This window comes from Halichondria panicea, chromosome 16, assembly GCF_963675165.1.
Source record: "Halichondria panicea chromosome 16, odHalPani1.1, whole genome shotgun sequence".
Lineage (NCBI taxonomy): Eukaryota > Metazoa > Porifera > Demospongiae > Suberitida > Halichondriidae > Halichondria > Halichondria panicea.
In genome coordinates, this window is record NC_087392.1 from 837,541 (window position 1) to 851,021 (window position 13,481).

At 42.8% G+C, this 13,481-nt stretch overlaps 4 protein-coding genes across 5 annotated transcripts; 2 read left to right on the forward strand and 2 right to left on the reverse strand.

Annotated features, from left to right (window-relative positions):
• Positions 1 to 54: 54 nt before the first annotated feature.
• Positions 55 to 5,498, reverse strand: LOC135350125 (sestrin-1-like). Its single transcript, XM_064548843.1, has 13 exons — positions 5,037 to 5,498; positions 4,795 to 4,860; positions 4,516 to 4,560; positions 4,070 to 4,246; positions 3,562 to 3,591; positions 2,766 to 2,918; positions 2,351 to 2,669; positions 1,990 to 2,190; positions 1,684 to 1,805; positions 1,134 to 1,243; positions 915 to 1,020; positions 580 to 699; positions 55 to 407 (listed from the first exon to the last, which is right to left on the reverse strand). The coding sequence occupies exons 1-13, from the start codon at positions 5,361 to 5,363 to the stop codon at positions 321 to 323; spliced, it is 1,863 nt and encodes a 620-aa protein (XP_064404913.1). The 5' UTR covers positions 5,364 to 5,498; the 3' UTR covers positions 55 to 320.
• Positions 5,499 to 5,538: 40 nt separating this feature from the next.
• On the forward strand, positions 5,539 to 8,829 carry LOC135349784 (uncharacterized). The gene is made up of 8 exons (XM_064548394.1): positions 5,539 to 6,312; positions 6,432 to 6,484; positions 6,647 to 6,931; positions 7,020 to 7,088; positions 7,150 to 7,892; positions 7,953 to 8,021; positions 8,203 to 8,245; positions 8,300 to 8,829. The coding sequence occupies exons 1-8, from the start codon at positions 5,615 to 5,617 to the stop codon at positions 8,827 to 8,829; spliced, it is 2,490 nt and encodes an 829-aa protein (XP_064404464.1). The 5' UTR covers positions 5,539 to 5,614.
• On the reverse strand, positions 8,809 to 10,523 carry LOC135350155 (beta-1,3-galactosyltransferase 6-like). The gene is made up of 4 exons (XM_064548886.1): positions 10,362 to 10,523; positions 10,144 to 10,295; positions 9,875 to 10,070; positions 8,809 to 9,614 (listed from the first exon to the last, which is right to left on the reverse strand). The coding sequence occupies exons 2-4, from the start codon at positions 10,256 to 10,258 to the stop codon at positions 8,888 to 8,890; spliced, it is 1,038 nt and encodes a 345-aa protein (XP_064404956.1). The 5' UTR covers positions 10,259 to 10,295; positions 10,362 to 10,523; the 3' UTR covers positions 8,809 to 8,887.
• LOC135350139 (solute carrier family 35 member F2-like) lies at positions 10,511 to 13,412 on the forward strand. 2 transcript variants are annotated; one of them, XM_064548865.1, is made up of 7 exons: positions 10,511 to 10,746; positions 11,054 to 11,354; positions 11,568 to 11,724; positions 12,030 to 12,186; positions 12,322 to 12,374; positions 12,421 to 12,575; positions 12,777 to 13,412. In XM_064548865.1, the coding sequence occupies exons 1-7, from the start codon at positions 10,613 to 10,615 to the stop codon at positions 13,317 to 13,319; spliced, it is 1,500 nt and encodes a 499-aa protein (XP_064404935.1). In that variant the 5' UTR covers positions 10,511 to 10,612; the 3' UTR covers positions 13,320 to 13,412. The 2 variants fall into 2 exon arrangements, with proteins under 2 accessions (XP_064404935.1, XP_064404936.1); XM_064548866.1 differs by having other exon boundaries at positions 12,048 to 12,186.
• The last annotated feature ends 69 nt before the right edge of the window (positions 13,413 to 13,481 follow it).

Genomic DNA, 13,481 nt, shown 5'->3' on the forward strand with positions numbered 1-13,481 from the left:
TCGACTATCGACAGCTTAACTAATTACGGTAAATATTGTTATTTTTAATGCAACTGTTGACTGCTTTAATAAATTATTATGGAGGATTTTTTCGCAATAATTAGAAGTGCATGAATAATAATAATATGTTTAGTTGACAGCAATGTGATGATGACATTTCAATGCTAAAAAATTATAGGCTCACTATGACATAAAGTCTATAAGTTATATTGAATTGCTCCTTATATTGAATTGCTCCGATCACTTGATAGACTTGCCAAACTAACAGACACATATACATGACTGACCACGACACAACACGAGAGAAACAACCATTGCAGCTATTTCATACATGTCATTATCGCTCTAAGTCCGTAAATGAGTTCTGCTTGGAGTCTCGCCTCCAATATCAAAATGTTCACATGAACCTGTAAGTTTGTGTGTGTGTGGGTGTGATGTGTGTGTGTGGGTGTGATGTGTGTGTGGGTTTGATGTGTGTGTGGGTGTAATGATTATACCAGCACATAAAACAGGAGTCGTGTTTCATAGAAACAACACTAACTAGGGTGGGTAGTTTTTTCACATAAACTAAGTGTTTACCTTTTCTGAATTATCGAGTCCTCTCATTGAGTTATCAAAGTCAAACCGAGTGGCTTTCTCGGGAAAGCAAGATACCATTCTAACGTACGTCTTAAACGGTATGTCCAACATTTGATTCACCTGTGGTCAAACAAGTACATAGGAAGTCAACAGTTTAGGGGGTACGGGATCATTCACATAAGAGCCAGAATACACAGCACTAGACTTATGCCTCATTGGACCCCGAGTATGACAATGCCACTACAGATACAAGCACTAAGTGCTGGTTTTCACTTAAACTGAAGCTGTACATCCCAGTATCACACAAGGAAGTGTGTATTAATATAGGGGCTCACTCTTCTGTAGTTGTAGTCATCGTGTCTGATTCCCTTTATGCTGTGGATGTAGTACCAGATGGAGAGTCTGAAAGGCTCAGTGTCAACATCTTTCTTGTCTGCCACTCTATAGATGTGTGTGTGTGTGTGTGAAGGTAATAGCTCAGGACGCAAGGAATTGGGAGACGAATCAACAGAAGAAATTTACGCCACTAAGCACTAAGCCATAGAGCCCCCCACCTTCTGTAGGTCATGTGACAAGCTTCCTTGAACCTTTCCTCTAGGAGGGGGCCCAGGTCAGGGTAGACTCGAGTCAGGAATGGGAAGCCATGATCCTCCCATGAGTAATCCTGCATGGACAAGTACAATGTATAATTGTAATAACAGCGTCCAGACACGCCCTATGAAGTGGCCCAATTAAGAACATTTGAGCCCCTACTACACACATTCCAGTATCAACCCATCAAAATCAGCTGATGGGGTGATATACAATAAATGCCAGGAGGGGGAGGTGAACCTCAGACAACTGTCCAGACCACATGAAATTAAACTTTTACCCCATAAAATGCTGGACCCTTCTGGACTACCAATTTCAACAGCAGTTAAATGCAATTACACACTGCTAAAATTGACCTACAAACCCTGACCTACATGTAGGTACAGAAACACACCTCTCAAACCACTCAAACCACTCAGACACAAAATAAATAGATCATGTCCACAAATTGTTGTACACAATTACATTTTACATGCAGTAATGCGTCTGCATGTACACAGAGAGTTAGCTCACCCTTGCCCTGAGTGTTACAGCAGAGGCGTGGACAAACTCCTCGTGCTCATAGTCTGGGTCATCCAGGTAGTGTGCAAGACTGACTGGAGTGGGTACTGCCATCTTGGGTCGCTTCATGTCCACTGGAGGAGGGGGAAACATTTAGGGTAAAGAATATGATGCACACACTTTAAAAGTATCCATAAAGTACGTTGGCTTCACACAGACAAAACAAAACACAAAAGCATGCAAGTCCAGGTATGATTTGTAGTAAATACCATAACTTGCAACACATGACACTATGTGTTTGTATACAGAGATACTCACGTCCTGCTGATGAAGCTGCATCCTCAAACATGAGATTCTTGTGCTCCTGGGACTCTTCGTCGCTGGAGCTCTCGTTCTTTACCTGCTGTAGCTTTTGCATCAGACTATCAGTCATCTTTTGGTGGTCACAGTCAGTCAGGGTGTCTTCAAGATTCTTTGACGCTCCATTCAGAACTTGATCTGACATCTTCGGGTTTGAGGCTGGTGTTGTTAATTAAAGAATATGAAACGATCAATGTGGACAGCATATCTCACTGTACATGTAAGCTACAGGAAATTATAAAACAAAAGCAAAGTGCAGCTTTGGCAGGAGATAAACAAACTAGTATATTCAGAGAATGCAAACGAGTACTCCACTCACATTCAATGAAGTGGTGTATTCTAGACTGCAGGACACTGGGGTGGGTGGGTGATCGCGCCATTGGAGAGATGGGACCGGAGTCTGTCACATCCGAGTCAGACGTTTGTCTGCCCCCCCGGCCCAGTGCAGGGTTTGTACAGTAGTCTGTGATATCCATCGGGCCGTTTTTCAGTCCGTCTGTATGCCCAAAATCTGTGTCTATCTCAGGATTGATTCCACATCCGAGGGCAAATCCAGCCAACGCGTGAACGTGAGCCATGATGGCCACGGCATGGACCAGCTCTGACACTGACCAACTGTCTGCACCCGATACCAGGTTCTGTGTGTGACAATTTATGTGATTATAAGTATAAGTATACTGGTAAAAAAACTATATAATTAGCATTATTAGAGGGTACTATCTTAGCCTGCTTACCTTGACAGTCTCGGGTTTGACGAACCAGGCCTGATGGGCCAGCAACTTGTTGAGGTTGAGCAGGCTCTTCATCTTGGGTGTTAAGTATTGGAGCCCCTTGAGCCACAGAGGATCACCGTCGTGTTTTAGGAACTCCTTCTCGTGCATTGTCACCTAACAGGCAAAACAAGAGAGAACATAAAAATAAGTTCTTATTGGCCCAACAGGTTAGGCAGTGGCAGGGCCTCATTTTTGACAGTCAGGGCTATTCCTGGGGGGTTGCCCACAGTGTTGTCCCCGAAGCAATTTATACTGCCAAAGTCATATTCAAAGCCTGGAACAACATTGTGCAACACCGTGTAGTGTATTCAGGCTATGAAAGGTTGGCTAGCCCTATTCAGACAGTTCTAATAATTCTAAGCCCATATTAAGGTACACAGGACATTCCAGGGCATGAATAGCCTACATTAGGTGGGGGAGTGTTGGGGGTGTGTGAGAGGTTTGTATACACATGACAGGAAACACATGTATGACCTTGACTCACTAAGGGGCTTCAGAATACACCTAAATGCAAAAATGAAACCCAAGTGATGGAATTACAAATTCAATATCAATGGCAGCTCTAGTTGATGTATCATATCACAATGGTCCTATCAGTATAGCATACGGTTATACAGTCAAGTAAATTTCAGGGGATAATTACATGTATGATAAACTAACTAAGATCAACAGCACTCAACTGTTACGTGTATATAATGTAGTTTCTCTTAATAATCAACCACTTTCAGGAATGTACATGTATGGCTACTCCACTCACCAAATAAGAGCACTTGTGCCGACTTGCTGCCTGTAGGGAGCATAGCAACAGCAATGAACAGCAGAACTATGTACAAGTCAAATGACATGAAAACCATGCAAACCATTCTAGTATAGCACTAAAAGCCTAAAAGCAATCCAAACACTATCTTTGTGTACACTGATGTAAGTCGGTGTCATACTGACAAATCACAGTTGTACGTACACACAGGGAACTTTGCAGTCATCTATACTTCCCTGAAGTAAAACATACAAAAAAGGATATAATTGGCAAAGAATTCGATAGGACACAGCCCTGGAATCTAGTGAACTAGTCTGATCCAACAAGGGCTATTCAAACAGGCCAAGACATCTTGTTCTAGAACACACAGTGTGAGTGGGCGCAGATGTTCAACAATCTACTAAACAGCTATTGAAACAGAAAATAAATACAAGTAGAGTACACAACACATCCATTATAAAGTGTTCAATACAGCCTAGCAATGCATGACACAACCTCGCTGAATTACCAGTATTGCGATGTAATTGCGAACGTCGAGGGACAGGGGCCCGTTCCCGTCCATGAGGAAGTCGTGGGTTTTGGTGAATCTCATTAAGTAGGAGGGGTGGAAGCCCAGGAGTTGGACAATATTCGAGAGGCGTCCATCGTGGAGGAATGTCTCCTCGTATATTGATTGTACTTTACACTGCAGGGATGGATGAGCAGGTCAACCACACGCAATTAACCACAATTGTGTAGGTATGCACACGAATACCTGCGCCTAATCCTTGTAATAACAGCCCTCATATCAAATGTCACAGCTCTCCTAATACAATGTATCAAATTCAAGAGACATACCTTCTAGATATGGCTAGACTACACATGGAAGTGGCAATGTTCACAGTATGCTTGACCTTGTGGTCAATTGCTTTATTGTTGTTTAACAAAGGGTGGGCTGTGTGGTGGTCAACTTACCAGTGCTGATTGATAAGTCCATTCTTCATTACCGTAGATTATCGTCTGAGGACATAACAGAGAGGTTTAATAGTGTACCATACAAAGTACATGTACACACCATTAATAATTACAAGGAAAGAACTAGAATGCAGGACTAACTTGAGCAAATAGTGCATTCATTGCTGTAAGAAATACTAAACATGGCAATTCTCGGCTGCTGATATTCATTGTGTAAACAATGAACAATGTTCAGTCAATCAGGCCATGGATGCCAGCAAAGAATGTGAATATTCTCACCTCAGTTTGAGGGATGAATGAAGATGGTCCCACAAAGAGCGGCGTTGGAACATTATACCCTAGTTTCTGTGGAGGGTGACATTGATGCATAAAAGTAGAATTCCAAAAAACTGATGCAATAAGACCGTAACTATGGAACAAAAATGCCCTAACAACTCCAGTTGGTGTGAAATCTGAAGTGCACCCATTCTCATAGGAATGAAACCATGCAGCACAACAGTTAGTTATAGTTCCAGACTTACCTTCAGTTCTTGTAGTATTCCAGCTGCATTCTCTCTGATATCTCTGAAGGGTGCAGTCACAGATAATCTGAGCACAGTAGGGAGATGGGCTTGTAGCAAGTTGACTGCAGAGGGGTCATCTCTTTTACTTATCCAGCACAAGCATGCTTTCTTAAACTTCTCAAAGAATGTGGCTCTCTCTGCCTCGTCTCTTCTGAAGAGGCCTCCAAAATAGTACAGTGTAGTATCTTCTTCTTCTATGTCTTGCTCATCCCCATCTTCAAAACAGGCGTCACCGTTGAAGTGGCTCTGGTTGAAATCACTGGTCATTCTCAGTGTAGCTAACATTTGCTTGGATATCTCAGACACTTCACAATAGAGACTAAAGTACCTTCTGGAGACAAACTACAGCCTTTATCAGACAGCAAAAAACACGCGGACTCTTTTTCTTACCAAAGACCTTCCCCAATTATCGGGGGACTAAGTTTTTCTTCTCCCCCTAACACTGTGGCGTCACGCCCACTTTATCAGGTGACCGCCTTCTATAGCGACCCTTTGCAAAAGTCAGCTCAATGCTGCTCTGTTGATTTTTCCTAGCAATGGCTGAGATTGGATATCTGTACCAGTTCAGACTCATCTTGATAGGAGAGAGCACAGTGGGCAAGTCCAGCCTCCTCAGGCAGTTTAAGGAGGGCGAATATTTTGCAGACATTAGTCTCACAGTAGGTGTGGACTTCCATGCCAAGGTGGTGGAGGTGAATGGGTTCCCTATCAAGCTACAGCTGTGGGACACTGCTGGACAAGACCGATTCCGAGCCATTGTGAAAGCGTACTATCGAAACGCAGTTGGAGGGCTGCTTGTGTATGATATAACAAGCCGTGACTCGTTCTCCAAGCTCGACATCTGGTTGGAAGATGCCTTGAGGAATGCTGAGCCTCACAAACCTGTGTTCCTGCTCGTAGGCAATAAGTGTGATCAAGAGAAGTCTCGTGAAGTCTCAAAAGAAGAAGGGGAACAATATGCTCGAGATCATGATATGGAGTACATTGAAACATCAGCAAAGACGGGTCGATATGTCGATGAGTGTTTCTACAGAATAGCCAAGAGGATTTTTCAGATGGTTCACGATGGCTACATTACTGTGCAAGATGGCTGGGATGGTGTGAAAAAAGGTGATCCCACAACGAACACTGGAAGGAGGCCTCCCTATGGAGATGGTCACTACAATGGAACTGTATCTTTTCAAGGCAATGTCACCAAGGAAAGAGACTCTGATTCTAAAAGAAAGTGTTGTTAGCATTGGTGTCAACATGTCATTGTGATTCAATGGACCTTTTGTTTTTTAACATGCATGCATGTAATGTGTGTCTTTAGCTGCTTTGCAACAATGAGATGAGATGAAATCTGTGCAAAAGTGGGGGTGGGGCTAGACATGAAAAGGGGATTTCTCTGGGAGTTTCTCTACCAAGTATAGATGATACTAGATGCTGATCTAGTGTTTATAGTCCTCTGAAAATTGTCTCCAAGAACTAGCTATACATGCAGGAACTATGGAAGGTGGGTCTAGTTAGCTAGAGTTTGGCATGTCATCATTATAATTATATAGTTTATAACAAACTATAATTTATAGACAACACTAAAATGAAAATGATAATTGGAGAAGTTTTCTCTGAGGTCCAAGAAATTACAGAATGGATGACTCTCGGTGTGCATTTGAATCTGGAGCTACCACAACTTAAGAGAATCGAGCTGATGCACTCAGATCCAAAACGACATCTTCTTGACATGCTAGACACTTGGCTCAATACAATGCCTGAAGCTTCTTGGTCGGACATTGTTCGTGCACTGAGAAAAATGGAGCAGAATGTGTTGGCTGGAAACATTGAGGCAAAGTTTATCAACACTACCACCAACGGTACTTATAACTGTCTGTGCAACATTAATTTGGCTGCTGGGGGTTTTCAGCTAATTAGAGTCTACGTCCCATACATTCATGTTTACAGAGGAAATTGACGAGTGCTTTTCAAAACGCCCACGGATCAGTGAGCCAGAAGAATGTGCTGACAGTAATGGTACAGTTGCATGTATGTAGAGTCTAGTTTTACAAGTGCATATCATCTTTCATGTGTATAGGTGTAATCAAAGAGAAAGCCTTGAAACTTAATACTCAACATATAAAGGAACTCTTCGCACAACTGGTTTTACACATTCTACAAGCACTTGAAACTCTCAAGACTGATGTTGAGGATGTCTGCTTAGTCGTCTCAAACTTTCCCTGCTCTGCCAAGTACACAAACATCATCTTTTTTGACAAGCACCGAGAAGAAGTACGAAATGCTCCATCCTTGAGAGCCCTCTTTGCTCTTCTTGGTGAATACGAGTATTGGAACTGGAAGAATTGTGGCCTCCTACATGCACTTGTATGGACGTTTGGAACAGATAAATTAAAAGAAAGAACGAAACAGTACGAAAAAGAGGTGCAGGCTTTTCACATCAATATAAAGCTCAGCACTTTGGCTAGTACAGCTCCTGGTGATGATAAAACTGATAAAAGGACCGATTTTGTTAAGTTAACAGCCAAGCTTGAAAAAGGCCTTCCTTGGTCTGACTATACCATGCAATGTGTTGAAAAGTTTTGGGAATCGTTTACCAAAGAATATTTGCTTGAGAAGTACACACTCTTCTTTCATAACGCCAAGCCTGGGTGTGTATGTCTTACTTTTCTCATCCCGGCTGCCATTGCACCTTATCTTATTGTTGAGTCTCAATCTAAGTCGGTATTTCTGGCTTCTCAGGACATCGTAAAGCTGACAATTCAGGAACAGTGTGTGTTTGAGTCCGGCAACAGCTCTAAAGAGAAGCTATCAATTGCCCAGGTACGTGTTTTATTTATTTATTTTGTGTCGTATTACTGAATAGTGGCTCTTTTAATGCAGGCTGAAAAACCAAATACTGATGATGAATGTCTCATAGCTGAAAATGATTCACTAAGAGATCTAGTGCAGGTTTGTGAATTCCTCAAGAGTACAGGCGTGTAATTATATAATTAGGTACATGTTTGTGAAATAATTGACAGACGTCAGATCAGAGTGGACTTGTGTATATATACAAACACCTAGTAAATGCTTAGTAAAAGTACATTATAATAAGTGTTATATGTAGCCCAATTTTGTATCTTCTATATAGACTCTGCAGCAAGACAATGCTGAGCAATTGGAGCTAATAACAGGTTTGAACATTCCTGGGCCAATGCACATAGTATTTAATCTTCCTACTCTTGCAGAGTTGAAGGCTCAGCAAAGGCTCACAGTGCCAGTATCCAGTCAGTCCATGGGAGGGAATTCTGAGGAGGAATGTGTCTCTTATAACATTGGCAATCGCTCACATTTTGCATGGACTCTAAACCTCAATGGTTTCTTTTACAACCACATCCATAGCCACGACTCCAATGTTCTACAGAGTAGCTATTTCGTTGCACCAAATGAAAAGTCCCACTATCAAGTGATTCTATCTCCTCGATCCTATGACAAATGGGACAGTCGTCACTGTTCCTTGTTCCTGGTAGCACATGGGAGTAATGTAACATTCCCCAGTACGGTTGTGCTACAGTGCAGGTTACCTGGGTTGCAAGGAGAAGGTGACATAGAGCAATATTTCCAGTATCATGATGCAGATCTAATTGAGCAAAGGAAGGAGATAGCTCCTAATTGCTTTATCATTAGCGGTATGCACTCATTCCTTAGCTACTCATTTTTCATGAAACATTTGAATGTCATGCCATTCTTTCAGATAGTAGTTGATCTTTCTTTTTAATTTTTTATTAACATGTGTATAATTTTCTTATTAGCAAAATATATAAAAAAATTGAAATTCATGGCAAATGTTCAGAGTAATCAATACACTTAGATGGTATTGCCGTCCAATCATAGATATGACCGCTTATGCCTTTGTCTCTATTTCTGCGTGAACAGAACCTTCCATCCTTCTTGTATACATTGTGATATGAATACATCTGCTTGGGGCTGATTTTGTGAGTCACCAAGTACGGATCTTTACAACCACGACTTTCGCTACCAGTATCGAATCTTGTATCGTGTAAGTATTGAAAATTGAAAGGAGCCAGCCATGCCCCTACCGACACATCCTCAGCGACATAGTGACGTAGATAGGGTGCACTCTGAACTAACAATTCGACTAAGTCTCTCGACAGAACATAGCCTCCGCCCAGTGCATACGGTAGGTATCGCTCACAGACAGCAAAATGCTTCTCTCCATGGAGGCCACCGCTGAATATCTTCCATGTTAACATTTCTCCCCAATAGAGGGGGACTTCCTTTTTGAGGGGATTTTTCCTTCTACGCTGTAGCTTGGATGCAAGTCTTGGCACATCAACGTAAGTGTCTTCATCACATTTCAGTACATACGAAAAATCAAATTGTTTTACGGCCGTTTGAAAACTCTCGATCGTCCGCTGAGTTAGGTCATGATAATTATCTGGATTGGACGGAATAATCATTATGTCATTGTTATGTCTTGTTGATTCTTCTTGCAACTGCTCCGAACATTCAGATGAGAGATTAAAACCACCAAGGACAAAACTGTGGATACCAAGAAGTGCATAATTATAGTAAAGATGAGCAGACAATAAACTATTGTGGTCACTCTAATACAGCCAGGACTCCATAGCATACATCGTATGTTTGTATGTGTTGCAACCTGTGTTAACAGGCCATCTCTTTATTACAGCCACTGTAGGTCTGCTAAAGGGGACCGCTATACATAGTACAGCAATTGCCTATTATACTAATTAAAGCCCAGCATCTAGCCTATGAAACTGTATACTTAGGAAGGCACTCACCTGTAGTGGACAGGAGAGCTCTTTGCTGACACCTGGTAGTCAGCCAGCCATGTTGATCTGATGGCATCTCTTCTGTCCTTTCTATTGACCGAAGAATGGACAAGAATGAGCAACAGGTTGGAGTCAAGCTCAGACATTGGCAAGGAGTCAGGATTATGGCAGCCAGGACACTTCAACCAGCCACCTCTAGGTAAAACTGTACAGTAACATGACATTATTGTTAATACTCGTAGGAATTTTGATGATTGATATTTGTAATTAAGCCTTACTTTGGTGTTTTATAGTTGGCGGCATGCTTCTTATCACAAGCACAACGACTACTATTATCGATACGACAGTGCAGAACATGATAGGAAGCCATTTCCTCCTCCCAAACAGCCTCATTTCACCAGTGAACTTGAATGGGCTGGACACATAAAGTCTACACAGCACAAAAGTTACTTAATTTATTCGATGCATATGCAAGATATAACAATGTCCAACTCACCATTAACTCATGAAGTACTGTAGGTGCAGCCCTACCTAGCTTCCAAATCACTCCACAGATACAACAACGCAGTCCAACGTAAGGAGACGGATATATCTACATGAGGTAATAGCTGGCCGTAGTTAATTGCAACGCCCAACAACCTTTGATTGGAGGCAGGGCTGGGTGGAGTTCAGAGCATGCCATGCAGTGAGGAGCACTAGCACTCCAGAGCACTGAACTGGAGCACTCCTACGTCTAGTCTATACCCAATGGAGCCTGGACAGGCCGAGGAGAGGGGACAGCATGGACAGCCTGCTTTGATTCAGGACACTTCAAATGAGAGTGGCCAGAATAGCAGCTGTATTCATGCAAGGGCCTTCCTTAAGACTCTGGGTCAAAATGAGTAAGTAGATCTGCTGCACTGGGACGAGGCAGAATACTCTGCCGTAAACTGTCTCCCCCCCCCCCCCCCCCCGAATCATCTACACTACCGTATTTGCCATAGATGGTCCTCAAGTTTGTAGCAATGTGACTAGATCATTGAGCAATGAGTTCCTCTTTATACAGCTACTAAAAGAGTATAATTAATTATTAAAGCAGCATTGTAATAATTATAAGACAGTGATCTAGATACCTATAACGATCCCTCACTCCCCACACACACACACACACACACACACACACACACACACACACACACACACACACAGCAAGTTTCGTCTGGTCATGTCCCTGGTCCTGGGTCAAGTCCTCTCCCTCATGCTGTGTGGAACGGGGGTGACCAGCCAGCTGCTACAGAGCACCCACGGCATACACGTACCCACCACCCAGTCATTCATAAACTATGTCCTCCTAACAACTGTGTTTGGGGTCTCCCTAGCAGTGAGGAAAGACTTTGTGCAAGTGCTACGGAGAAACTGGTGGAAATATATTATCCTGGGAGTGATTGATGTGGAGGCCAACTACATGATAGTGCGGGCATATGAGTACACCAACTTGACCACCATACAGGTAGGGTTGTTGTCTTTGAGTTTGTATATGAAGTAGATCTACTTGTAGTTGTAACTGAAAGTAATGAATTCTGTTCATTCATTTGGTGTCAACAGTTGTTTGTTTTTCGTTTCCCCAAGATCTACTGCCACTCATTATGCAATAGTATCCATCACTAGTTACTTTAACAGTCTAATCTCTACAATGAGTTCCTGCCATGTTTTCTGTGTGCAGCTGTTGGACAGCTTCACGATAGCTTGTGTGATGGTACTCTCTTTCTTCTTCCTGCGGGTCCGCTACAAACTCATCAACCTCATGGGAGTGAGTCTGGCTCTCATTGGTATTGTCTGTCTCGTACTGGCCACTCTGGTAGGCTCAGGCAGTCAAACAGGTGTGTGTGTGCGTGTGTGCGTGTGTGTGTGTGTGTGTGCGTGTGCGTGTGCGTGTACGTGCGCGTGTGCGTGTGTGTGTGTGTGTGTGTTTATTTAGTGATTGTGTGATATTGCATTGCATTCCCTTGTGTAGGTAGACACACTCTCTCTTGTAGTTGATAATACGGGCTAGAGTCAACAATGTTACCAAGGGCGTTACAAAGAAAAGGGTAATCCTTTTGTCGATGTTACCAAGGGCGTTACAAAGAAGCATACCTTTTAAGGTTAATCCTTTTGTGAGCTATGCTATGTGTTCCAATCTCAGGGTCCAATCCGTTATTAGGAGATCTGCTATGCCTGGGTGGATCAGCTCTGTATGCCATCAGTAATGTGGCTCAGGAGTTTCTAGTCAAGAACCACTCCATAACCGAGTTCCTCGGACTCATTGGTATGACAGGAAGTGTTGTCTCTGCCATTCAATTGTAAGCACTCTCCCTCTCTCTGCGTGTGCTCACGAATGATTTAATTGCCTTTTGTGTAAACAATTCTACTGTATGCATTGTATACATGACACAAGTATTGTCCCCCCTGCTATTATTATTATTACATACATGTAGAGTTATTCTTGAGAGGGAATCATTGGCCAAAATTGACTGGAGCTATGATGTTGGTAAGAATCCTAATCATATCAAGTGTGTTTCACTTTCATTGTACAGGTTTGTTGTTCTTTGGTTTTGGTGTGTGTATGTTCACCTTCTACTCTGTGATGCCTCATGTGATGAAGTTCTCCAGTGCAGTGGTGGTCAACCTCTCTCTCTTAACAGCTGACATCTATACTCTCTTCTTTGGCCTCTATCTCTTCCACTTTGTGGTGAGCTAAATCTCCAACACAAACCTGTACACTATGTATGTACACACACACACACACACACACACACACACACACACACGCGCGCACGCGCACACACGCACACACACACACACACACACACACACACACACGCACACACGCACACACGCACACACACACACACACACACACACACACACACTCACACACACACACGTACAGTTCTCTTTCTTCTACGTTGTGGCATTCTTCCTAATCGTAACTGGAGTGTTCATATACAACATACGACAGCCAAAAGCTTCCAAAAAGGACAAAGATGTCACAGCATCATTTGTAAGGAACTCCAAACCACCTGCTCCACAACCTCCTCCTAAAGAATTGGACTTATCACGACCAGTCAGACGCAAACGCTTCATATTGAGAGAACTGTTAGAGAGTAGTACAATCGAGACAACGACTGCTGAAGCTCTTCCCCCCATTAGAAAGAAGAAGTATCGTCAAAGGAACTCTTCAACAGGCACATACCCACCCACGGCCGAGTCCTCCCCTCTTGCCCAGAGTAGAGTTCCATGGGACCCAGCAGACACGCCCATTTCTCCTTCCTCCTACGGCAGTGTGTCTTTGGTGTCTACCTCTCCCTCTGTCAAATCTGAATCTACAGAGACTCTGCAAAGCTCACAAGAACTCAGAACTCATAGGCCTAGAAGAGACGTTAAGGCTAGCAAATCACAATTGGTTTCCGTTACTCAATATTCAACAGAGTGAACTATTTATTATCACGTTTTTTGTATATACATGTTTTGGGTTGCCACTGAATTCATTAATTATTGGCAAACGTAATGTTCTTTGTGAAATGTCTTTTGTTGGCTAGTCTCGAATTCCAGCCGGTTCTCATTGTAAGCGTGGGAGGGAGAGAAGTTCTCTCCC